General features: G+C 36.7%; 1 protein-coding gene across 4 annotated transcripts in view; it reads right to left on the bottom strand.

Annotated features, from left to right (window-relative positions):
• The window catches only part of Mis18bp1 (MIS18 binding protein 1), a 40,574-nt gene that overhangs the window by 1,115 nt on the left and 19,328 nt on the right, over nucleotides 1-20,131 (bottom strand). For all 4 annotated transcript variants that reach the window (XM_013154695.3, XM_013154693.3, XM_063247113.1 and 1 more), the window contains 7 exons: nucleotides 19,644-19,737; nucleotides 16,554-17,412; nucleotides 10,607-10,779; nucleotides 9,749-9,909; nucleotides 4,655-4,803; nucleotides 2,542-2,629; nucleotides 35-86 (listed from right to left, as the gene is read on the bottom strand). In XM_013154695.3, coding sequence (XP_013010149.1) covers nucleotides 35-86; nucleotides 2,542-2,629; nucleotides 4,655-4,803; nucleotides 9,749-9,909; nucleotides 10,607-10,779; nucleotides 16,554-17,412; nucleotides 19,644-19,737 — 1,576 coding nt within the window. The remainder of the gene's footprint in view (nucleotides 1-34; nucleotides 87-2,541; nucleotides 2,630-4,654; nucleotides 4,804-9,748; nucleotides 9,910-10,606; nucleotides 10,780-16,553; nucleotides 17,413-19,643; nucleotides 19,738-20,131) is intronic.

Here is a 20,131-nt window from a genome sequence, read left to right on the forward strand (position 1 = left end):
TAAATGGCAGGTCTGATGAACAAAAAGAAATTACCTTGGTTGAACAGTGTTCTTCTTAATGGTGAGGTTGAGAAAGCAGTTTCAACCTAGAAGAGAGTTCATATTAATGCTATGAGTAAATGGTATTTCCAGTGACACAAGCTAGACAGAATGAAATACGCTTTCTCTCCAGAGAAACATTTTTTTTTTTTTTTTTTTTTTGGGTCTTTTTTCTTTTTATTGGTACTGGGGATCGAACTCACAACTGCCTGCATGCAAGGCAGGTGCTTATGCCCCTGAGCTAAATCCCCAGCCTCCAGAGAAACATTTTAAATGTGTGCCCACAGCACCATTCACTTTATTGTTACTGTTCCTGAATTCTCGAGTTTATCCAGGGCAAAAACCTTAACTTAGTATGCATTGTTTTTCCCTGTTGGCAAACATTACTATAAGGAAATATTTATACACTGGTGCTCCAGTGACTAAAGGGTAAACTTCTATAAGTTCTCAAATTGTACTATGTACTTATATAGTTACTATCTTGGCCTAGTAAAACTTAACTAAAAATACATACATTTTAGCATAATTAAGATAACTAACCAGTGTACTTAAAAACAAGAACACTACATTTAGAAAACACAGTATAATAAGGGAAACACCCTGTACTTGAGATTCTTGGCTAAAATGGTAATAACATGTATGGCAAGTTTTAAGTGCATACACATATACAATACTTTTCAAAGTATTGGCCATTTTTTTCCTTTAAAAAATAAACAATAGAAAATATAACATACTATACCTTTTAAACTAAGCATAAGTACTATTAATAAGAAATGTGGAGATAAAAATTCATGCTTATAGGGGACATAGAAATAAGATGTGTTAGAAACATGCACCAACTCCCCATAATGAATATAATCATTATGTACTATAAACATGTACTAATGAAAAATTTACAAAGTAATAAAATGGCCCCAGGAACAGAAATTAGAGTTCCTAAAAGGAAGCAACTTTTTTGTTTTGGTTTTTCTTTTACTGAGGATTGAATCCAGGACTTTCACACTGAGATATGCCCCCAACCTTTTTAGATTTTTTGAGAGAGACTCACTAAACTGTTCAGGCTGGTGATCCTCTTACCTCAACCTCCCACAGTGCTGGGATTACAGGAATCCACCGCCATGTCTGGCTAGAAAGGACTTTAGAAAACCTCCATCAGACTTTTCTCACTTTACAGAGACAATGGACTAAGTATGTTGTAGCCTTGCCACTCTGTATAGTCTGTGGATCAACTGTATCTCAACAGAAATGAAGACCTCCAACTACTAGTTCAGAATCCGGGCTGTAACAAGATCTTCAGGTGAACTGTACCCACATTTGAGAAACACTGCAGGAGGGCCCTTATCAAAGCAAAGTTACTGCCAAACTGAGGAGAAGCCAAATCTTTAGGCTCCCATTGCATTAATTCCAAGATGTTTGCAAAATAACAAATCTTCATTCTCATCAAGGAGTGTGGAACATGATAAAAGGATCTTGAAAGCAAGAAGGCTGATTTTACTACACAGTACAGAGTTCTTTGGAAGAACTGAGTGCCCAGACTAAATTTAAATCAAAGTCCCCACTATTTCCCATGTACACACAAAGTCCATGAAGTTGGGTGTGATTACATAATCTCAGTATTTACAGACTCTTGAGAGGAATTATACTTTGGTTAGTAAAAGTACATATGATAGAGAAGGCTGGCCATATCCTACTCTAGAGGATACTTTCAGGGGACAAAGGAGTCCCCCAAAACACTTCTATAAATTATAAAAGCATTGGCTATTTAGTCTGTGGAAATTTGAGGTGACCCACCTTTCCTAGAAACTTAGAAATTATGTCTGGTTATCAGTTGTTCAAATTAAGGTAAGAAACTTAATATTTAAAGACAAATCTAAGGGGATAAAGGATTTTCTTAATTTTTTTTCTCAAGGCGCTAGCGATCATTTTAAAGGCAACGTTAATTTTTCTAATTGTATTTTAAATGTTAAAAAAAATTAAGTAGTTGAGTCTTTAAAAAAATAAATACATTTGAAGCCAGGCCTAGCACTTAGGAGGCTGAGGCAGGAGAATCATTGAGTACCAGGCCAGCCTTGCTACATAGTTCAAGTCCAGCCTGAACCACAGAGTGAGACCTTCTCTCAAAACAGACAAACACACACATCTGAAATTATTTTAAAGATGCAGGGGATGAGAAGTTCTTATTCTATGAAACCGTGGATGGATGATTACCCGGTCAGCAAATTGGTACTGTATACAGCTTGACTTGCCCTTCCCTGACCTGTATTTTACCTTCACTTTTCAATGGAAATTTTTTACTCATTCTCACCTGGCTTCAATTCTTGACTGTAAACTGCCATCTGTAACCTTACATACAACATTTTTATACTTACCTCATTCATACCAGTAAGTTAGTATCACTTCAGTCTAATGTCCCTGGAGGGTGTAAATTGTATTTACCACAATGTAGCACATATTATACTGCTCTATAGATAAGAATGGATACGTGAGAATAAAAATACTTACTTTTTTTTTCTTAACGTTGCCCCAAACAATGCCACCATTACTTTTATGAGTTTTTTGTATACGAGAAACATATTTATCACATTCATTCCTGTTTGGATATAACCAATTACAAGTCAACATTAATTATATTTTTACCCACAAATTGAACAGTGATTGATAAAATCTATTCCAATTTTGAGAAAGCAGATTTTCTAGTTTAAAGATTACAGTGATGTACCTAGGTAGGGAGCAAAATGCTACACTGTTTTTCTTCAGTCCTAGGAACTGAAGTAGGGCCTCTGCAGTGAGCTACTTTCCCACCCCATTTTAGAATTCATTTTGAGACTAGGTTCTCTAGGTTGATAAATTCTCTGGCTGGGCTTGAACTTCTGATCCTCCTGCCTCAGCCTCCTTGAAGGCTGTGATTACAGGTGTGTGCCCCATGCCCAGCTTTAACCTAGTATTTTGAAGGAAACATCGAATAAGACAGTTCTAGGAAGTTGTGCTTTGCTTATTGCCTCATCAGTGTATCACTTCCTCAAATGTAAGGCTGTTAGGTGTTTCTCTTTCCCAAAACCCTTAGGGTTCTGGGCACTGGACGTATGTCCCTTTGTCTGGCTCTGGTCCTGTGCAGAGTGGCCATCTGCCCTGACACATAGGCAGCTTGCCACACACATCCTGAGCCTCAGGAAACACTTTGGGAAACCGAGTGTCCGTTACAGAAAATATTGCTACCATAAGACAACCTGGAATTCCGAACTACAAGTCTCAGGACTTGGACAGAAAGAATCTTCTACTCTGCCCAGAAAGAGCTGGAATTTCCCCCACAGCAAGTGTGGTCGAGGAAAAAACCCCACAAAACATTCTGAGTTATGCAAAGTAAGGATTTCAGCACGATGGAAAGACTGCGAGCTTGGGAAGACATTTCCCTCCAGCCTGTTTACCTCCCCTGGGCTTATAGACCAGATGAGAGCTGCAAAGAGTGGAAGTTGTTCTAGGGTACACAAGGTCTCTGGAATTTATTGTGTTGTAAGATGTGAGCTAGATTCCAATACAGTTTATCACCTAACAGTCTTACCTTGCTGAATCTTTCCATCCTTTTAGGAATTATTCATTTTTCATTTTAAATAATGGTAACTTCTATTACTGGTTCTGCATTCCTCAACTTACAAAACGCTTAGGAGAGACAACAGTACAAGAGGAACACGGCCGAGATGACCTTGGGAAAGCCCAAACCACTGCACCAACAGCTCGGAAGCTGGCTCTTGGCTCAGTGAGCAAGGTTGGACAAGCCCAGTCAGTACTGGCGGAGACCAGGAGAGTAAATCAGCAATCTGCATCCTCTCCTCAGTTTCGGGCCAGCAGCTGACCCAGGCCCGGGAACCCCTCCTGACCTTTGGCCTACCCTGAACCCTAAATCTAGGCACAGGTGGTGGACAGCTGTGTGAAGACCGGAAAAGAGAACATGATGTGATGGGGAGTCTGGTTGGATCAGCCTGGCAGACTCCACATCTCCTTGCTACCATGCCGCCACAGGGTTACAGGCGTGGGAGTCAAACCCTGGAAACACCCAGGCTTTGGCCCTTCCTTGCCTCTCACCCAGGGGACCAGACACTGTCTGGTGTGTTAGTTTCCAGGGGCTGCTGTGACAAATTGCTACAGATTTAGCAGTGTCAGTCAACGCAAGTTTATTGTCTCAGGGTTCTGAGGCTCAGGAGTCTGAAAGGAATCAGAGGCTACGTAAAATCAGTGAGACAGCAGAGCTCGCTCCTTTGGCCGGACTCGGGGGAGGATCTAGAGGCTGCAGTGCTCTTGAGCTCTGGGCTGCACTGTGCCCGTCTCTGCTTGTCATGTCCTAGCTCCTCTCTCTCTAACCCTTGTGCCTCCCTCTTATAAAGATTCTATGCCTGTCAGGTTTACAGGGATTACTACCCCCTGTAATCCCAGCTACTTGGGAGGCCAAGGCAGAAGGACCCCAAATTTGAGGCAATTTGGATTATTTAGTATAGTAAGATCTATTCCCAAAACCACTGCAACAAAAGGCAAAACAAAAATACCTCAAAATACAGAATAATTAAATGTTCCTGGGTCTGCTGATGCAGGAAATCAACACATGACACAGACACATACTTGCCTTTTGATAGAGGCTAGCATGCCAGGGCTGACATGCTGACACTGAGGGGTTTCTGCCAGTGGGAGCGAGGCAGATGATGGAGTTGCTGGATTTCTGTCCATAGCTGGCAGAATGTCGTCATGGTCTTGACTGTCCCAGAAACTTGGCAGCTAGGAAACAAATTGGGCAGAATATCATCATCATCTTGACAATGGAAAACAAATATTTTCAGCAGATACCTGTAAAAATGAATTTTCTTATCACAAAATGATTTTTAGTGGGCCAAGTTGTTTTCCTTGTAACTGTCCAGATTTGATAATTTATAAAAGTAGCAGATAGATGACAGCATTAGTTCCTAAGAAACCAATTTGTTCTCAAAATGGAGACAATGACAACTACTTATAAAGGCTGTACAGACCAGAGATAGGCAACTATTTTCTGTAAAGAGAACTGTCAATGTCGCATGGAAATAGCCACAGGCAATATGCAAACAACTGGGCATTGCTGGGGTCCAATAAGTTGGTTTGGAAAAACAGGCAATAGGTTGAATTTGGCGTAAAGGGTAGAGACAAAACAAAACTAATTTATTAACTATGATGCTTGATAATTAGTAGGTACTCAACCAGTATTAAACCTTTATACACATGAATGATTCAATACTTATATTAATTCTTCCTTAAAGTTATTAAAATAATAGGCATGCTACAGAAAATGGGCAAATTCACTGCTTTTTTTATTTTGTTTTTAATATTGTTGCTATTGCCTTTAGTGCCACATATTCATGTCTGGGACATGAAATGATGGTGGGGATTATGCATAGAGTATAATCCCTAACGAACCATGGTGCATTGGAAAGGCAGGCCTCACATTACTGGCTTCAAATAACAATGCTTTATAACTTGTGTAAGTACAAAGGAGACCAAAATAATTCTATTACTCAACTTTGTAAAGCACTAGACAGGCTTTTAAAACTGAAGTTTGGATCACTAATTGGAATCTTTAAATTTTTATACTTAACCCATTTATGCCTAAAATTGATATTTTTTGAATTTTTGTGTGAAATTCATGTATGTTACTTAAAAAAAAATCCAAGGAACAAGAATTTGAAACCATTTATGTCTCATTATGTGTATGTGAATTCCAAAAATGGATCACTAAGCATTGAAGGGTTAATAGATTAGTTGTCTCTATCTGTATATGTGTGTATTAATCTTAAGCAATAATAGATTCTAGAAACAATCTTAAATTTGCATGTGACATTTGTACCATATTTCACTGATGAAATAAATTTATTGCATATGTAAATTATTTCCAGGTTTTGCTATAAAGATAAATGTACAGTGAGTATCTTTATAAATTTTTTGATCTTCTCAATTTCTTAGAATGAACTCTCAAAAACAGAATTCATCTTCATGACTTTTGAAATGCATTACCATAATGTTTTCTGCAAGCTATTAATGTGTTGCTGCCTCCACTTACAATGTGACTGCACTGGTATCAGATTTGCTTTTGACAGTGGAGATATTTTCTTTAAAAAGATTCTTTAATTTAGAAGGTATACATACAATCTATTTTCTTCTATCACTAGTAAACAATTACTTCCTCAAATGTTTCTTCAATCTTTTAAATTTGTGTACTTTTTTCTGTAATCTTGATACTGTCTTATTTCAGTTACATTTGATTTTTGTGTGTGTGTGTGTGTTTTTGAGATGGGATCTAACTGTGCAGTTCAGGCTGCTCTTGGGTTCACTTTGTAGGCTAGGCTGGTCTCGAACTCACAACAGTTTTTCTGCCTCAGCCTTGCAAGTTTTGGGATTACAGGAGTTTGCCACCTCACCTGGCTTTGAATTCTGTATATTAGAGATATTCATGACTGTGTTGTATTTGTTGTCAATATTTTATGCCAATCACTAGTAATTCTGTATATTAGTGACATTAATGACTGTTATTTGTTGCCAATATTTTATGCCACTCACTAGTTTTTACTTACGCTATTCTTCATAAAACTTTTTATATCCTTAAAAAGTGTTGCCCTGTATATTAATTTTTGTTAAGACAGGGTCTCACTGTGTTGTTCAGGCTGGCCTTTAACTCACTATGTAGTCCTGGTCCTGCACTCGGTGCAATCCTCCTGCCTCAGCTTCCCAGTTGCTGAGCTTATGCATGTGGGCCACCATGCCTGGCTGTTACTGTATTTTTAAATTGCTTTATGTAACTGGGTGTTCCAGCATTGGGTATATGTATGTTTATAACTGTTACTTCCTTTTGTTGAACTGACTTATCATATAGTGACATTCTTTGTCTCTTTTTGTGTTTTTTAATTTATAGTCTTGTATCTGACCTAAGTATAGGTATTCCTGCTCATTTTTTTTCCACTGGTGTGGAATACTTTTTCCTAACCATTTAGTCTATAGGAGGTTTAGTGGTAAAATTTCTTCTAGTACTATATAGTCAGGTAATCTATTTTGCTACTCTGTATCTTTTGACTGAGGTCAACATTCAAGATTATAACAAAATTTTAGATCTCTTGCTATTTTGCTAATTGGTCTCTGATTTTTTGATGCTTTCCATCTCATGTTTTGTGGTCTGGTGGTTTCTTGTAGCATAGGACTCACTTCTTTTCCTTTGTATTTACATATCTTCTGTAGCAGTGAGCATTAGACTTTTGCATGGTTTTATAATGTAGTACTTATTGTTTCACCATTAGATGCTGTATTCCTTTATGCATTTCTTAGAGGTGCTGTGTAGTGATGATGAATTTGTTTTTTCTTTCTTAGAAAGATACTGTTTCTCCTTCACCTTAAAGGATTGGATTGCTCATTATGCTACCCCTGATTGACAGATTCCTTTTTTCTTTTAGAATATCGAATACATTACTATATTCTCTCCTGTAATATATATCCTGTTTATTCTGTCTTAAGGTTTCTGTTAAGAAAACTGCTGTTGGTCTGTGGGGTTCCCTTAAATGTGACCTGGTATTTTCTCTTGCTGTTTTTTGAATTCTTTGTCTTGGACTTTTGTCAATTTCAGTATCATATGCAAGGTAGGTTTAGCTCAGCGGTGTAAATGCCTGCTTGGCAAATGTGAGGTTATGAGTTCAATCCTCGGGACCAAAAAAAAAAAAAAAAAAAAAAAAATCATATGCAAGTAAGAGGATGTTTTCACTCAAATATATTTGGGTCTCTTTAGTCTCCTGGACATGTATATTTCCATCTTTCCCAAGATTAGGGGAGTTATGAGCTATTATTTTAATGACTAGCTTTTCTGTTCATTTCCTTTCTCTTTACCTTGTGGAACCCCATAATTTGAATATTTTTCATTTAATGTGTAGGTCTCAGAGGCGATCTTTATTCTCTTTTCCTTTTCTTTTTTGTCTGACTGCAATATTTCAAAAAATTTTTTTAAGTTAAAATTTCTGCCTTTTGTTTCATCTAAAATGTTGGTAAAGTTCTTAACTGTATTTTTTATTTGACCTAATGAGTTCTTCAATTACAAGATTTCTGGCTTATTCTTTTTCATGATTTCATTTCTTTGCTGAGCTTCTTACTCATAGCAACAGCTGTTTTCTTACTTTCACTGGATTGCCTGCCTGCATTATCTTGTACCTCACTGAATTTACTTAGGATCATTCTTTTGAATTCTTTAAGACAATTCATCAGTATCTTTCTTTGGGGTCTTTTGTGTTACTTTGGAGGTGTCATATTACCTTGATTTTTTTTTTCATACTTATGTTCCCACATTTGCTTTTTCTGAATGTGGCAGATCAGCTGATTCTATACTTTTGTAAGTTTTCATAGCTTTCTCCAGATACACTGCTTTTTCTTGTGGTGGTGGTAGTGGAGTTTTTTGTTTTTGGTACTAGAAATTGAACCCTAGGACTTCATACTGAGCTGATTCCCTAGAAGAAATCTTCATATTTCTTAAATTTTGAGGCAGCGTCTTGGTAAGTCATTAAGTTGCACCCAAAGTAGGTTCAAACTTATCATCCTACTACTTTAGAATCCCAGTTTGCTAAGAGTGTAGGCCTCTGCCACTATTCCTGGCATAGTCTAGTTTCTTGGGACAGGGTCTTGTTATAGTCAGGCTGGTTTTGAACTTGATGCTTTTCCTGCTCAGCCTCACGTGCTAGACTTTCAGGTAGATGTACTGTGCCCAGCTCTCCAGATGTGTTTTAAGGTGTTGGTTTGGGAGGCTACATTGGTTCCAGTTGAGTCCTCCTCTAACAATTTCAGATGTAATAAATGACTCTGGGTGTGTGCATGCAGCAGGGAGATTGGAGCCTATGTATGAGGGCCACACAGAGGCAGAAGCACTCTAGTGGCCCAGGCAATGTGATTCACACACTAACAGGTCTGCAGCCACACTGTGTAGCCACTGGCAATGGCAGTGGTGGCATCAGGAACACAGTACAGTAAAACCCTTGAGGCATAAGCTCTGCTGTTGGCAGAGGCATGTGGCTGCAGCTGCAGTGGTGCTGGGGTATTGGGTATGCGCCCTCACCAAAGGCAGGGCTGCAGTCACGGCCCAGCGCCAGCAGGTCTGACCACCTGTGTCTCGTCATGTAGTGCACTGTGCAGGCCTGGTGCTAGAGTCTCTAAAGAACTGGGACTAGTTAAGTTTGTAAAGTTGCAGACCCCTGTCCCAGTGTGGCAGAGTATCAGTGGGACCTGCGGCTTAAGACACATGAGGCTCTGTCTCCTAGGGTAGTATGAACTCTGACTGAGACTGTGCCAAGCTACAGCAGTCCAGGCTCTCGAAATGCAGTTATCTTCCTGTTGCTTTGGCTGTCTTTATGGAGGAAATGGTGAGAGCTGGGCACCTCTGTTCCACTATTTAGAATCATCTTAAAGTATAAATTGCTATGTTTGGCTTATTTCTTTGTTTTCTGTTTAGTTTTATAAACCGTGCCTTCAAATTGATAAAAGATGTTACAAACCTTTGAAAATGACAGGTTTCAGCACAGGGTTTCCTGTACTGTTCTTTGGTCATATCTATGGGGGATATTGCTATTTCCCCTAAATATTAGTGATACACACTAACCACACATACAAATGAAAGATGCGGATGTCAACAAAAGTAAAGCAAATAGCAGTTTCATGCACTTGAGACTCTTACCCTTACTCTCTGATTACGCAAAGGTGTGGCAGTAAAAAAATCATCATGATCCTCTTCTGGCATCTTTTCCAAAAATTCCCTGATTTGTTGCTTCCTTTTAAGTGTTCCCACTTTGGCAGTTATCTGAACAGTCTTCGTCTTATTAGCACTGTCTCTCTCACCTTAAAGAGTTAATAAGATATTTCGGTAAGGATTTGATCATGTACAGCAACTGCTTTTTAAACTTGACAGCCTCTGTTATTTTAATGGCTTCCTGTACAGCAGGGGATTCCACATTGAGATCTGTGCAGTAGAGCTGGCTCACAAGGCAATCATGAAGATCAGGCATGGTGACATTGTAGCTGGCATTATAAGGCGAGGAAAGTGACATCTCACACTCTCCTTCCTGAGTGCTGGGCTGATTTATTTTGCTAAAATGTAAACCACAGTGAACTAAGCTAGGCTACTAAGTATTCTCTGAAGCTTACTAGAAATTTTCTGGCATAAAACACCTTTTACTAGGAATTATGGACAGGAGTGTATAATCCTGGGACTATGGAAATTAAATTTAGTCTCAATTTCTTCATGAATTACTGGGGGATCTTAATCAAGTACCTCAAATTAGACCCTCAAAGCAATAATTCATGAATTGAAATCTTTGTATTCAATTTCAGATTTTGTTAGAAAAAATTCAAAGCACAAAAGTACTAAATTACTATTGATGGAAGTAACTACCAAGGTTAAGACTTAAAAATTAAACTTGATCTTTGAGCTTTAATATCTTAAGAAAATACCTATAACAAGTTTCATGGACAAATATAGCTGGTGAGTAACTGGAAATATATGGGGCTGCTAGAAAAAAACTATTACAAAAGTTACCATCTTGGCCTTTAGCAATGTCTTGCTTTCTCTTGGTGGTGTTCTTCTGAGATACTTTGTCTTGAGGATCTTCCATGTATTTCTTCTGGCATTCTTCAGCAGTTCGAGAACCTACCATCAGAGCTACATCGGACCAGAAACCAGGTTTATGTTTTGGAAGAGATGCAAAAGCACTAGGGAAGACCAAAAGGAACAAGAACTTTGAATTGATAAAAGTAAATTCCTAAAGGCATACCACTGACTGAGCTAATGAGATGTACTGGGCTGAAGGAATTATAGCAGAATTATTTTAGCCATCTATTTTGGGAAAAAAAAACACTGTTCTCTTTACTAAGTAACTTACTCCAGTCCTTCAAATTTGAAGATGTCATTTTACATATTAAAAGAATGCCTCCTAGCTCTTTCATTGTATTCTATTAAACCTGAAAACTTCTCATCTTTCAACTTTTTTTTGAGACAAGGCCTCGGTAGCCCAGCTGATGTGAAACTCTTGAGCCTCCTGCTTCAGCCCCTTAAATCCTGGGGTTACAGGGATGTGTCAACTAGTCAGTGGTATGAGATTTTGGGGACCGTGGCATGACTATCTTTTATACAGTGTTTCTTTAATCTTACTGGTGCTAAGTATGCCAGGAAATAAATTCTTAGTTCTAAAGTAGTCAAGGTTATAAACTCTATCAGAAAGTTTTATGTAAGGGGGATTGATATGATCAATGTGCGATGCAGGCATGTATTTACTCTCACAGTAAAATCTGTTAATTTAACAATTAACGTGTTAGCAATAATAAGAAAAGTTTTATGCTTGATTTATTATATTAACTTGTATACCTGATAATAATTTTTTTATTTATTTAGAGACAGGCTCTCACTATCTAGTTTACGCTGGCTTTGAACTTATTATGTAGCTTGGGCTGGCCTCTAACTTGTGGCCAAACTCCTGTCTCAGCCACCTGAGTGCTAGGATTACAGGAATATGCTACCATGGCTGGCTAACTTCAGGATTTTAGGAAAAACATGTTCTTTATTAAGGAAAACAAGTGAAATAAAAAGTATTTCCTAAACATAATGTAGTTTTTTTCTTTTTTTCTACCACTGCTGAGATGGGAACATAATGTAGTTCTTAACATATGAATTGCTTTCAAAACGTTCACTTATAAGTGATTATCCAAAATCTGGTGTGTATGTGTGTGTGTGTGTGTATATATATACATCCCCGCCTACAATAAAAACATAGTATTACTATAGGCAGGCTGACGAGTTCAGCCAGAAAACATATATTTAAGTCACCAATTAGCCTTAAAGTGGTACAGGCTGAGTATCTCTTATCCAAAATGCTTCTATGTTTCAAAATGTTTCAGATTGTGGATTTTAGAATATCTATACATACATAATGACAGATTTGAAGGGAGGATACTGAAGCCTGGACACAAGATTCATTTGTTTCACCTTGACTTAGTACCTGCAGACCAAAAGATTTTTGTTCATTTTGCCATGCTGGTTGCTGAACTCAGGGCTCATGGATGCTAGGCAAGCCCTTTACCACTGAGCTACATCTTTGCACCACAGATCAGGACTGTAATTTTATACAGTATTGGGCTGGGGTTTAGCTCAGCGGCATAAGCGCCTGCCTTCCAAGCAGGCAGTCATGAGTTCAATCCCTGGTACCGATAAAAACAAAAAAAGACCAAAAAACAAAACAAAACAAAAACAAAATTTTATACAGTATTTTAGTAAGCTCATGAGCCATCACATGAGATCAGGGGTGGAGTCTTGCTCTGTGGCATTTGTCAGCAGTCATAGAGTGCTAGTTTTTGGAGCATTTCTGATTTTCAGATTAGGGATGTTCAATCTGTACTACAGTATTATTTCAACTATATCTTTAGTTTACTGTTTCTTTGACAAAACATACGGAAGGCTTCCTTATTTATGGTTCTAATCGATAGATTCAATAGGAAAAAATGCATTTATTCAGGAAAAACACACACGAACTTCTTTTCCTGTTTGCATTTCCTAAGCAAGACACTAGAGCTATTTACATAGTACTTACATTATATTCAATATTATAATTAGAGATGATTTAACATAGACTGTACAGGAGGACTGTGTAGATTATATACAAATACTACACAATTATATACAAGGGACATAAACACCTATGGGTTTCGGTATCCATAACTGGTATTCTGGAATTAAATCTTCCACACACACAGAATGCTGAACATCTTTTTACTACAAATAGGAACCCAATTTGTAGATGATGTTCACAAGGTATGTTAGCAAATTTTTAATCACCTCTCTGGGGTTAAAAAGCTCTGAAATATAGTATCTGCCAATTTCCATATGGTAAACAGTTCCTCTGTGCTTGATTGCCACCTACAAGCCTGACATCACTGCAGGTGATGAGTTGGAAGGAGATGTGTGCTGGCACAATACTATTATGTGCTATTTCCACCATACCTAGATGTAGAACCAAACCCCAGGCAAGTGATGAGTCTTGGGTATTGCCTTTGTTTTCAATATTTCATTGCAATAAGTTTTTAATGACTGCTTAACAACTGAACTGTAAACTTGCTCAAAATTTAACAGTTAACTCTTGTGAACAGTTATCAGGTGACTATAGCATAACTTCCATACATAAAAGGCAAGCAAATACTATGGGCAGTGAACACTTTTTACTGAATTCTCTTTTAAAAATTTTTTTAAAGAGAATGAAACCAAACAGAATAAAGCCAATCAAAACACAACAAAGTAATACAGGACTTCAAAACAAGATACTAAGAAATCAACAAGAGCTACCATAATGCCTTAATATATTAAAATTTTTTGAATATTCTTTTTTGTATAATTAATCACTCCATAAAGGTTCTAAAATGGAGAGTAAGAAGGATTTGGGGATCAAGCATCCCAATTTGTGTATATAGCTGATTTGCAAGTCTTCAACTGTCTAAAAGGGTTATTTTGTAATAGAAACATTAAATGCATTTAGTAATAAATGATCAATAGCTAACAAACACCTTCTAGGTTATCCCTAATAATTATAAAAAAGATAAAGATACAACTTCAGTCAACTTCATTATATTGCTGGGCACAATGGCACATGCCTGTAATCCCAGCATTCCAGAGGCTGAGGCAGGATGATCACCATGTGTTCAAGGCCAGACTGGGTTACATAGAGTTCAGGGCCAGGCTGACTACATAATGAGCTCCTGTCTCAAAAACAAAACAAAATACTACATTATTTTTAGCATAAAATCCAAAATCTTTACTACGATCAAAGTTATTGCTTGACACACTAATTTTACCTTGTGTTGCTTTCCTCAACTACTAGTATTCTAGTTGCTTTAGCTTTCTTTCATACTTCTAAGTATGTCCTCTCACATTCTACTTGTACATTCGGTGTTTCAGCTAAAAGTTGTACTTTGAATCTCTAGCTTAAATACTTCTTATGTGTCCTCCAGAGATTAGTTTAAGTACCTGTCTAAGTAAGCTCGGGGTGCCTTAATACAGATTTTTATAAACTCCTTCAATGATGACTGTGTGTGCTGACTGCAGCGTAGTGAGAGGTACAAAGCAGTGGGTTACAACTCTCGACTCCCTTGAGAAGTTGACAATAAAAATGCAAGCAAGAAAACAGATAAGTAAAATAACCAGACTCTAAACTTTACTCCTAAAGATTTCAATCCAGTAGGTCTGAGATGGTAGTGATCTGTATTTTTCATAAACTGCAGGTAATTCTTTCACTGTAGTCAGGACTGGAATTGCTTTTTGTTGTTTATAAGATATCATTTCTAAGGGGCTGGGGATTTAGCTCAGCGGCATAAGTGCCTGCCTTGCAAGCAGGCAGTCGTGAGCTCGATCCCCGGTACCGATAAAAAAGAAAAAGACAAAAAAAAAAAAAAAAGGTATCATTTCTAATTTAGTAGGAGTAGGTGATAACTAGGAAAGATTTTATGAAGTAGGTGATCAGTGAGAGGTGGTTCTGAGTTTTAGATATGCTGGCCCTCAGCTGATGGCCCCTGTGGGATTACAAGGGACTGCCTTAAAGGGAAAATAAAGAGAAAGTAGATTTCTTCTACTTTTCAGTATTAGAGGTCCCTTTCCTGCTTAACCCAGAACTGAACAGCTTTGATATGAACTCTCTTTGGGTCTCAATACCTATTTCTCACTTTGTGGTAGCGTTGAATCTAACCCAGGGATACAAAAAGAAAAACTGGAAACTTACTGCTGGCCTGGTGGCATTTCACATTCTAGATTCCTCCAATCAACTCATTAGTATTTATTTCCTAAACTGACAAAAATCTGTTCATGCATTCTACCTAGATTTTATAGCTACACAGAACAAATGGTAGAGTACACTTATTCTATCTTTGGCAACTAAAATCTCTGCAGTCCAGGCATTTAAAGAAATCCCTTTAGATGATTGAAATAAACAGTTAAGTTTGAAAATTTTTATTATAAGGAAATAATGAGGGGTACAGCTGAAAAAGATAAAATCACAACATGGTATGCTCTTGATGCAAACAGAATCATCAGTACATAATCTGAAGTTCAGTAAGAGTCCAATGAAGATCAATTAGAACCACAGATTAACCTGGAAATATTGAAGGCTACTATTACTTAGCACATACAAAGCCCTAGATTCTATACCCACTACTGTAAAAACAGAAACAAGGCCCGCCCCCAAAATCCAACAAAACAACTCAAAAGGCTATTTTCACAATTTGGGCAAAAGGCATCAAAGGTCTGAAAATGAAATGTCAAGAAAACAGACTGCAGATTGAATAGCTCTTTGCCAACTAATTAGAGTTAAAAAAAATCAACAATGATAAAGACTTAAACCTAGTTTATGAAAATAATTACAGTTCCAGAAATAAAAATGAACAGGCCAAGTAAACAGAAGGATGGGGAAGTAAGTTTAAGGTTCTCTTGCCTTTACTGTATCACATCAGATCCGTAAGGCAAATAAGAGAATTCAACAGGACATGGTGGCAAACCCTTGTAATCCCACGTACTTAGGAAGCTGGTGCAGGAGGACTGTAAGTTATAGGCCAAATTAGGCAATTTAATGAGAACCTGTCTGAAAAATAAAAAGGGCTTGAGATGTGAATCCCTACGCTCAAACCCTCGCATAAGGGGAAAAATTCAGGGCCAGAGACAGACTTTGGAGCCACAGTATGAAGAGGAAAACTAGTCTGGGAGAAGGAAGATGACTGAGTGGACATCATAGCAAAAAGCTGACTAAAGGTTTTAGAAAGAAAGAAGACTCCCTTCTCTTCCCAAAATTAAGAGAAAAACACCTGAGAAACTGAGGAGGACAAAATCATGGATATACATTTGGAAAAACATTTCAAGAAAATGGGTTTAAAAGGAACATTAAGTTGGGAGGTTCACAGGAAATAATACTGAATGTAGAATGTGTCCGTTACCCCTTCTTTACCAATCACATAGATTTACCAATCACATATTCCTTTCTTCCACTAGCTCATTTGCATCAGAGTGACACTGCACTCTGGCACCAGCCACTTACAATAAGTGAAAGAGCATGCAAACATAACCCCTTACCATCACACTCCCTCCCTATCACCCTACAGTTTTCCACTCCCCATCTTTGCTGTATTTGTTGGTTCCCCACCTAGGCTGCCTTCTGTCTTTACCTTCCTATTAAGTCTTCATCATTCAATTATGATCTGATTTCTATGACTACACTATTGGCACTGTTTCTCAAGTCTAGGAAGCCAATTCCAATTCTTACCACTCCTGATTTATCAGAAGTAACAAGAAATCCCACTCTTGAAAAAACAAAACAACAATAAAAAAACCCCCAACAAAACCTGACGTCACTATAATAATAATCACTGTAAGTCATCCAATCAGCTCCTTACTGTTCTTTTTATGTATTCAGCTGCTTTTGGGGTCACTGGGAATATATTGCAGAGTCAAATCTACTTACCAGTGAAGCTTTTGTAATTCTTTCTCACCCCACTCCTTATTCAGATTTAAGCCAGGTAAACCTTCTAAGGAATGCTTGCTAGTTTTGTCAGATCCCACTGCCTCAACGGAAAGTCCATTCCGCACACCACGGCTCAGGCTTTCCTTAGCAGAAAACCTAGCTTTCTTCTTTCTGATAAGATCCTCTGTTTTACTGTCATCAGTTTCAGATTCTGAAGTCACTGTGATAATCCTTGTGGTGCTTCTTTTGTTTTTGCTCAGGTATGCAACGGTTTCTTTGCTATTTCTTGCTCTGTTTTTCTTACCTCTAGCTTTCCTTCTAATTTCCCATTCACTTCCACTCTCTTCACTTGAAAAATCTGTTGAGGACTGAGGATTATAAAATGGCACATCTACTTGACTTTCAATTTTCTTCAATTTTGAAGGCAACCTGACATTTTTCTTAAACTCTTGAATACCCATGTGTTTCTTTTTAGGGGTAGGTATTGTTATTTTCGGGTCAATAGTGAGTAAATCCCGTTCATTGCCCTCTTTCTTGTTTTCCCTTTTATGATCCACAATGTTAGATGCATTTTCTGAAGTCTCTGTGGACTTACTGATGAGACTTTCATTTAAGTCCTGTACACGTTTCTCTTGAGGCTTTGGCACAGGAAAATCTGTTGTTGCTTTGGGGTTGTAATAGGACAGACTATACTCCATGCATCTTTGCTCTATCGCCTTTTTGGTTTTAAGTGGTGTTACAAAAATAGAAGCTTCTTTCCAAACGGTAGTCGTGTATTTTCTTTCTTCAGCCAGAAAAGGCTGTTGTCGTAAAGTCAAAATATCAGTAGATACATTTGATTCTTCAGTTTTCTCTTTAACTTCATAAGACAAAACCAAAGGCCAAAATCTCAAATTAACCATGAATACATTTAAGAAAAATATTTTCACAAATAAGATTTACTTTATTGCAACAGCCCTGCTATATACTTTATTGTCCTATTATTTTATTATTTTCCTGAACCACAGATCTATTCAGATCACCACCCCTTCAATTATAAACATATGCAGCTAATTATACAAATCCCCCAGAGGCTTCTTATGGTCTACTGTAATACGTGTCAGTTCCTCCGCCTGGTTTTCAATTTGTTTCCAAGCTTTCTTTATCCTCAAATGTGAATCATATTCTAGGTTTATAGGACCACTTACTGCTTCTCAAATTTGCTTTGTTCTTAACTTTCACTTATTGGTGCTTATTCTACTTGAAAAATTTCCTCTACTTAACAAACTAAGTCACTATATGCTTTGATTTTATTTTCTAACCTACTTAGCCCAGTTTTGTCTTGATTTCTCTCAACTGCATAAAAGCTCCACTAAATTTTCCATTAACTTTCCAGAGTACTTTGCATAATCTCATATTTGTAGGAGCTGGGGATTTAGCTCAAGCAGGCAGTCGCGGGTTCGATTCCCGGTACCGATAAAAAAAGACAAAAAAAAAAATTAAAAAAAAAATAATCTCATATTTGTAATGTGTCCTATATTACAACTGTGTATCAGTTATATCTCTTAAATTATACTGGGAAAATATTAATGATAACTTTATTTTCATATTTAGGTATTTTGGCAAGGTGAGAATATTAGCAAGGTGAGAATATTTATTAAATCAATTCCAAAATTTGTTAAATCAATTCTTTGGAATTGATTTAACAAATTTAGGAATATTTAGGAGACATAGGAAAAACACTGGTCATTAACACCTGACTAGGTATGTAGTACTGTATGTGCTAGATAAGAATGGGAATAAAAGGAAATGGAACCCATCTGCACAGTTCCACTTTCACCCAGATTGTGGCATGAAGGTACACATCAGTTGAAGCTCCCCAAATTCCATGAATTATGGGAAAATAACCAAAATGGAACAAATTGCGAAGCTTTATTATATCATGTCTTTAAGAAAGCAAATTAAAGTAAGTGCAGTTTTGTAATTTGAAGCTGAAGATACCAGAAGTTAAACTAAAATTCTAACTTTAAATAGTCCAAATGTAATTCTAAACACATCTAAAGTATTACACCACTCCTTGTAATGCAATACAGCAACAACTTACATGTACTATATGCCATTGTTTACAAGATGAACAACAAATTGAGAGACAAATGGATAATTCTGAATGCTGGAGCAAAAACCTCTAAGTTATTTAAGAGAAGTGGTAATAATCAAAAGTAATACAGAAAGTTTCTACAAGTTTTATTTACAGCCATCAAATACTTCAATGTTTTTGCTGCTGTTTTTGTCTTTTGAGAACAGGCTGGCACCCAACACATGAAAATTTTCCTGCCTCAGTCTCCCAAATCCTGGGACTATAACATGTGCTACTATACCTGCCTCATACCTTCAAATTATGAGGAAAGTGTTTCCCTCTAACTCTTCATTGAATCTAACAAGTATTCAATTGGAAATTTGAGGATTTTAAACATTCTGATTTTGGATAAAACACTGCCAGATTTAAAAAATTATTTTATTACATAATCTAAATAATAATTCAACCCCTTCTAGGTACTTTAACCTAACTTGTAAGAATTTGGTAGTCTAAACAATATTACTTTCCTCTTCTCTTTTTTGAATGCTTATAAATATTCTTCATTTCCACATCTTTTCAGTAGTAGAAAGATGCTATTAGATGGTGGATTTAACTCAACATGAAATCTTGAACTTGCTACTATTTGCAGAAGGGCAGTGTAATTTTTGATGCACAAGAAATCAATAAATCACTGAAAATCCATACACAAAAACTTATGGTATTAATGTAATAAAAGGAATTATTTCATAAAAGGTATTAATTTAAATATTTGTACAAATATATTTAAAATGTATAATTTTATGATCTAAATAAAATCATTTAGTACCTAAATTAAAGAAAAACTTGTAAATAACATGACATTTGAAGTAATGTTATCTTACTATGCATATCATTTTATGTCAAACTAACAAATCCAAACCTTTAAAATTATAGTTTACCATTTTAGAGTAGAAAATTTGTATGATACCTTTATCATATTAAAAACATTTCAAATATTTCAAGTAGCTTCCTACTTATCATTAGGGATACATTACCTTGTTTCTGACTTTTAGTTATCCTTTCATTTATTTCTTCACAATTTAGTTTCTTTAAAGACATATTATTACACTTTCTTTTGCCAATTAATTCCTTCAAAACAAAAAGAACTTGCTTTTTAACAACCACAATTTAAACATGATCTCCAACATTTCTACAGCATATATCAAGCATACAAACCTGTGATGCTTCTGATTTTATAAATTCTACTAGTGCAGACATTTAGAAACTCATTTGCTCTGCTCAACTTTAGAGGCATATTCCGGGCAGCTGCTACCCTGTATAATTTCTTTATTCATTTAATACATCACGGGTTTTTAAGTACTTTATTTTCATCTAAGTTCCAGTCTAAAAGCTAGAACTTTTGTTACTTTTGCAGGTACTTTTTAAATGGAAGTGTGGAAAAATAAATATCAAGAAATTTATTTAGTTTCAAAGCTAATGAAAGGGTGTGAAAATTACAGGAAAAATCGCAATAAAAACAACA

This window comes from Cavia porcellus, unplaced genomic scaffold (assembly GCF_034190915.1).
Source record: "Cavia porcellus strain 051 isolate PalLab524CR breed Dunkin Hartley unplaced genomic scaffold, mCavPor4.1 scaffold_1, whole genome shotgun sequence".
In the NCBI taxonomy this organism is placed as follows: Eukaryota; Metazoa; Chordata; class Mammalia; order Rodentia; family Caviidae; genus Cavia; species Cavia porcellus.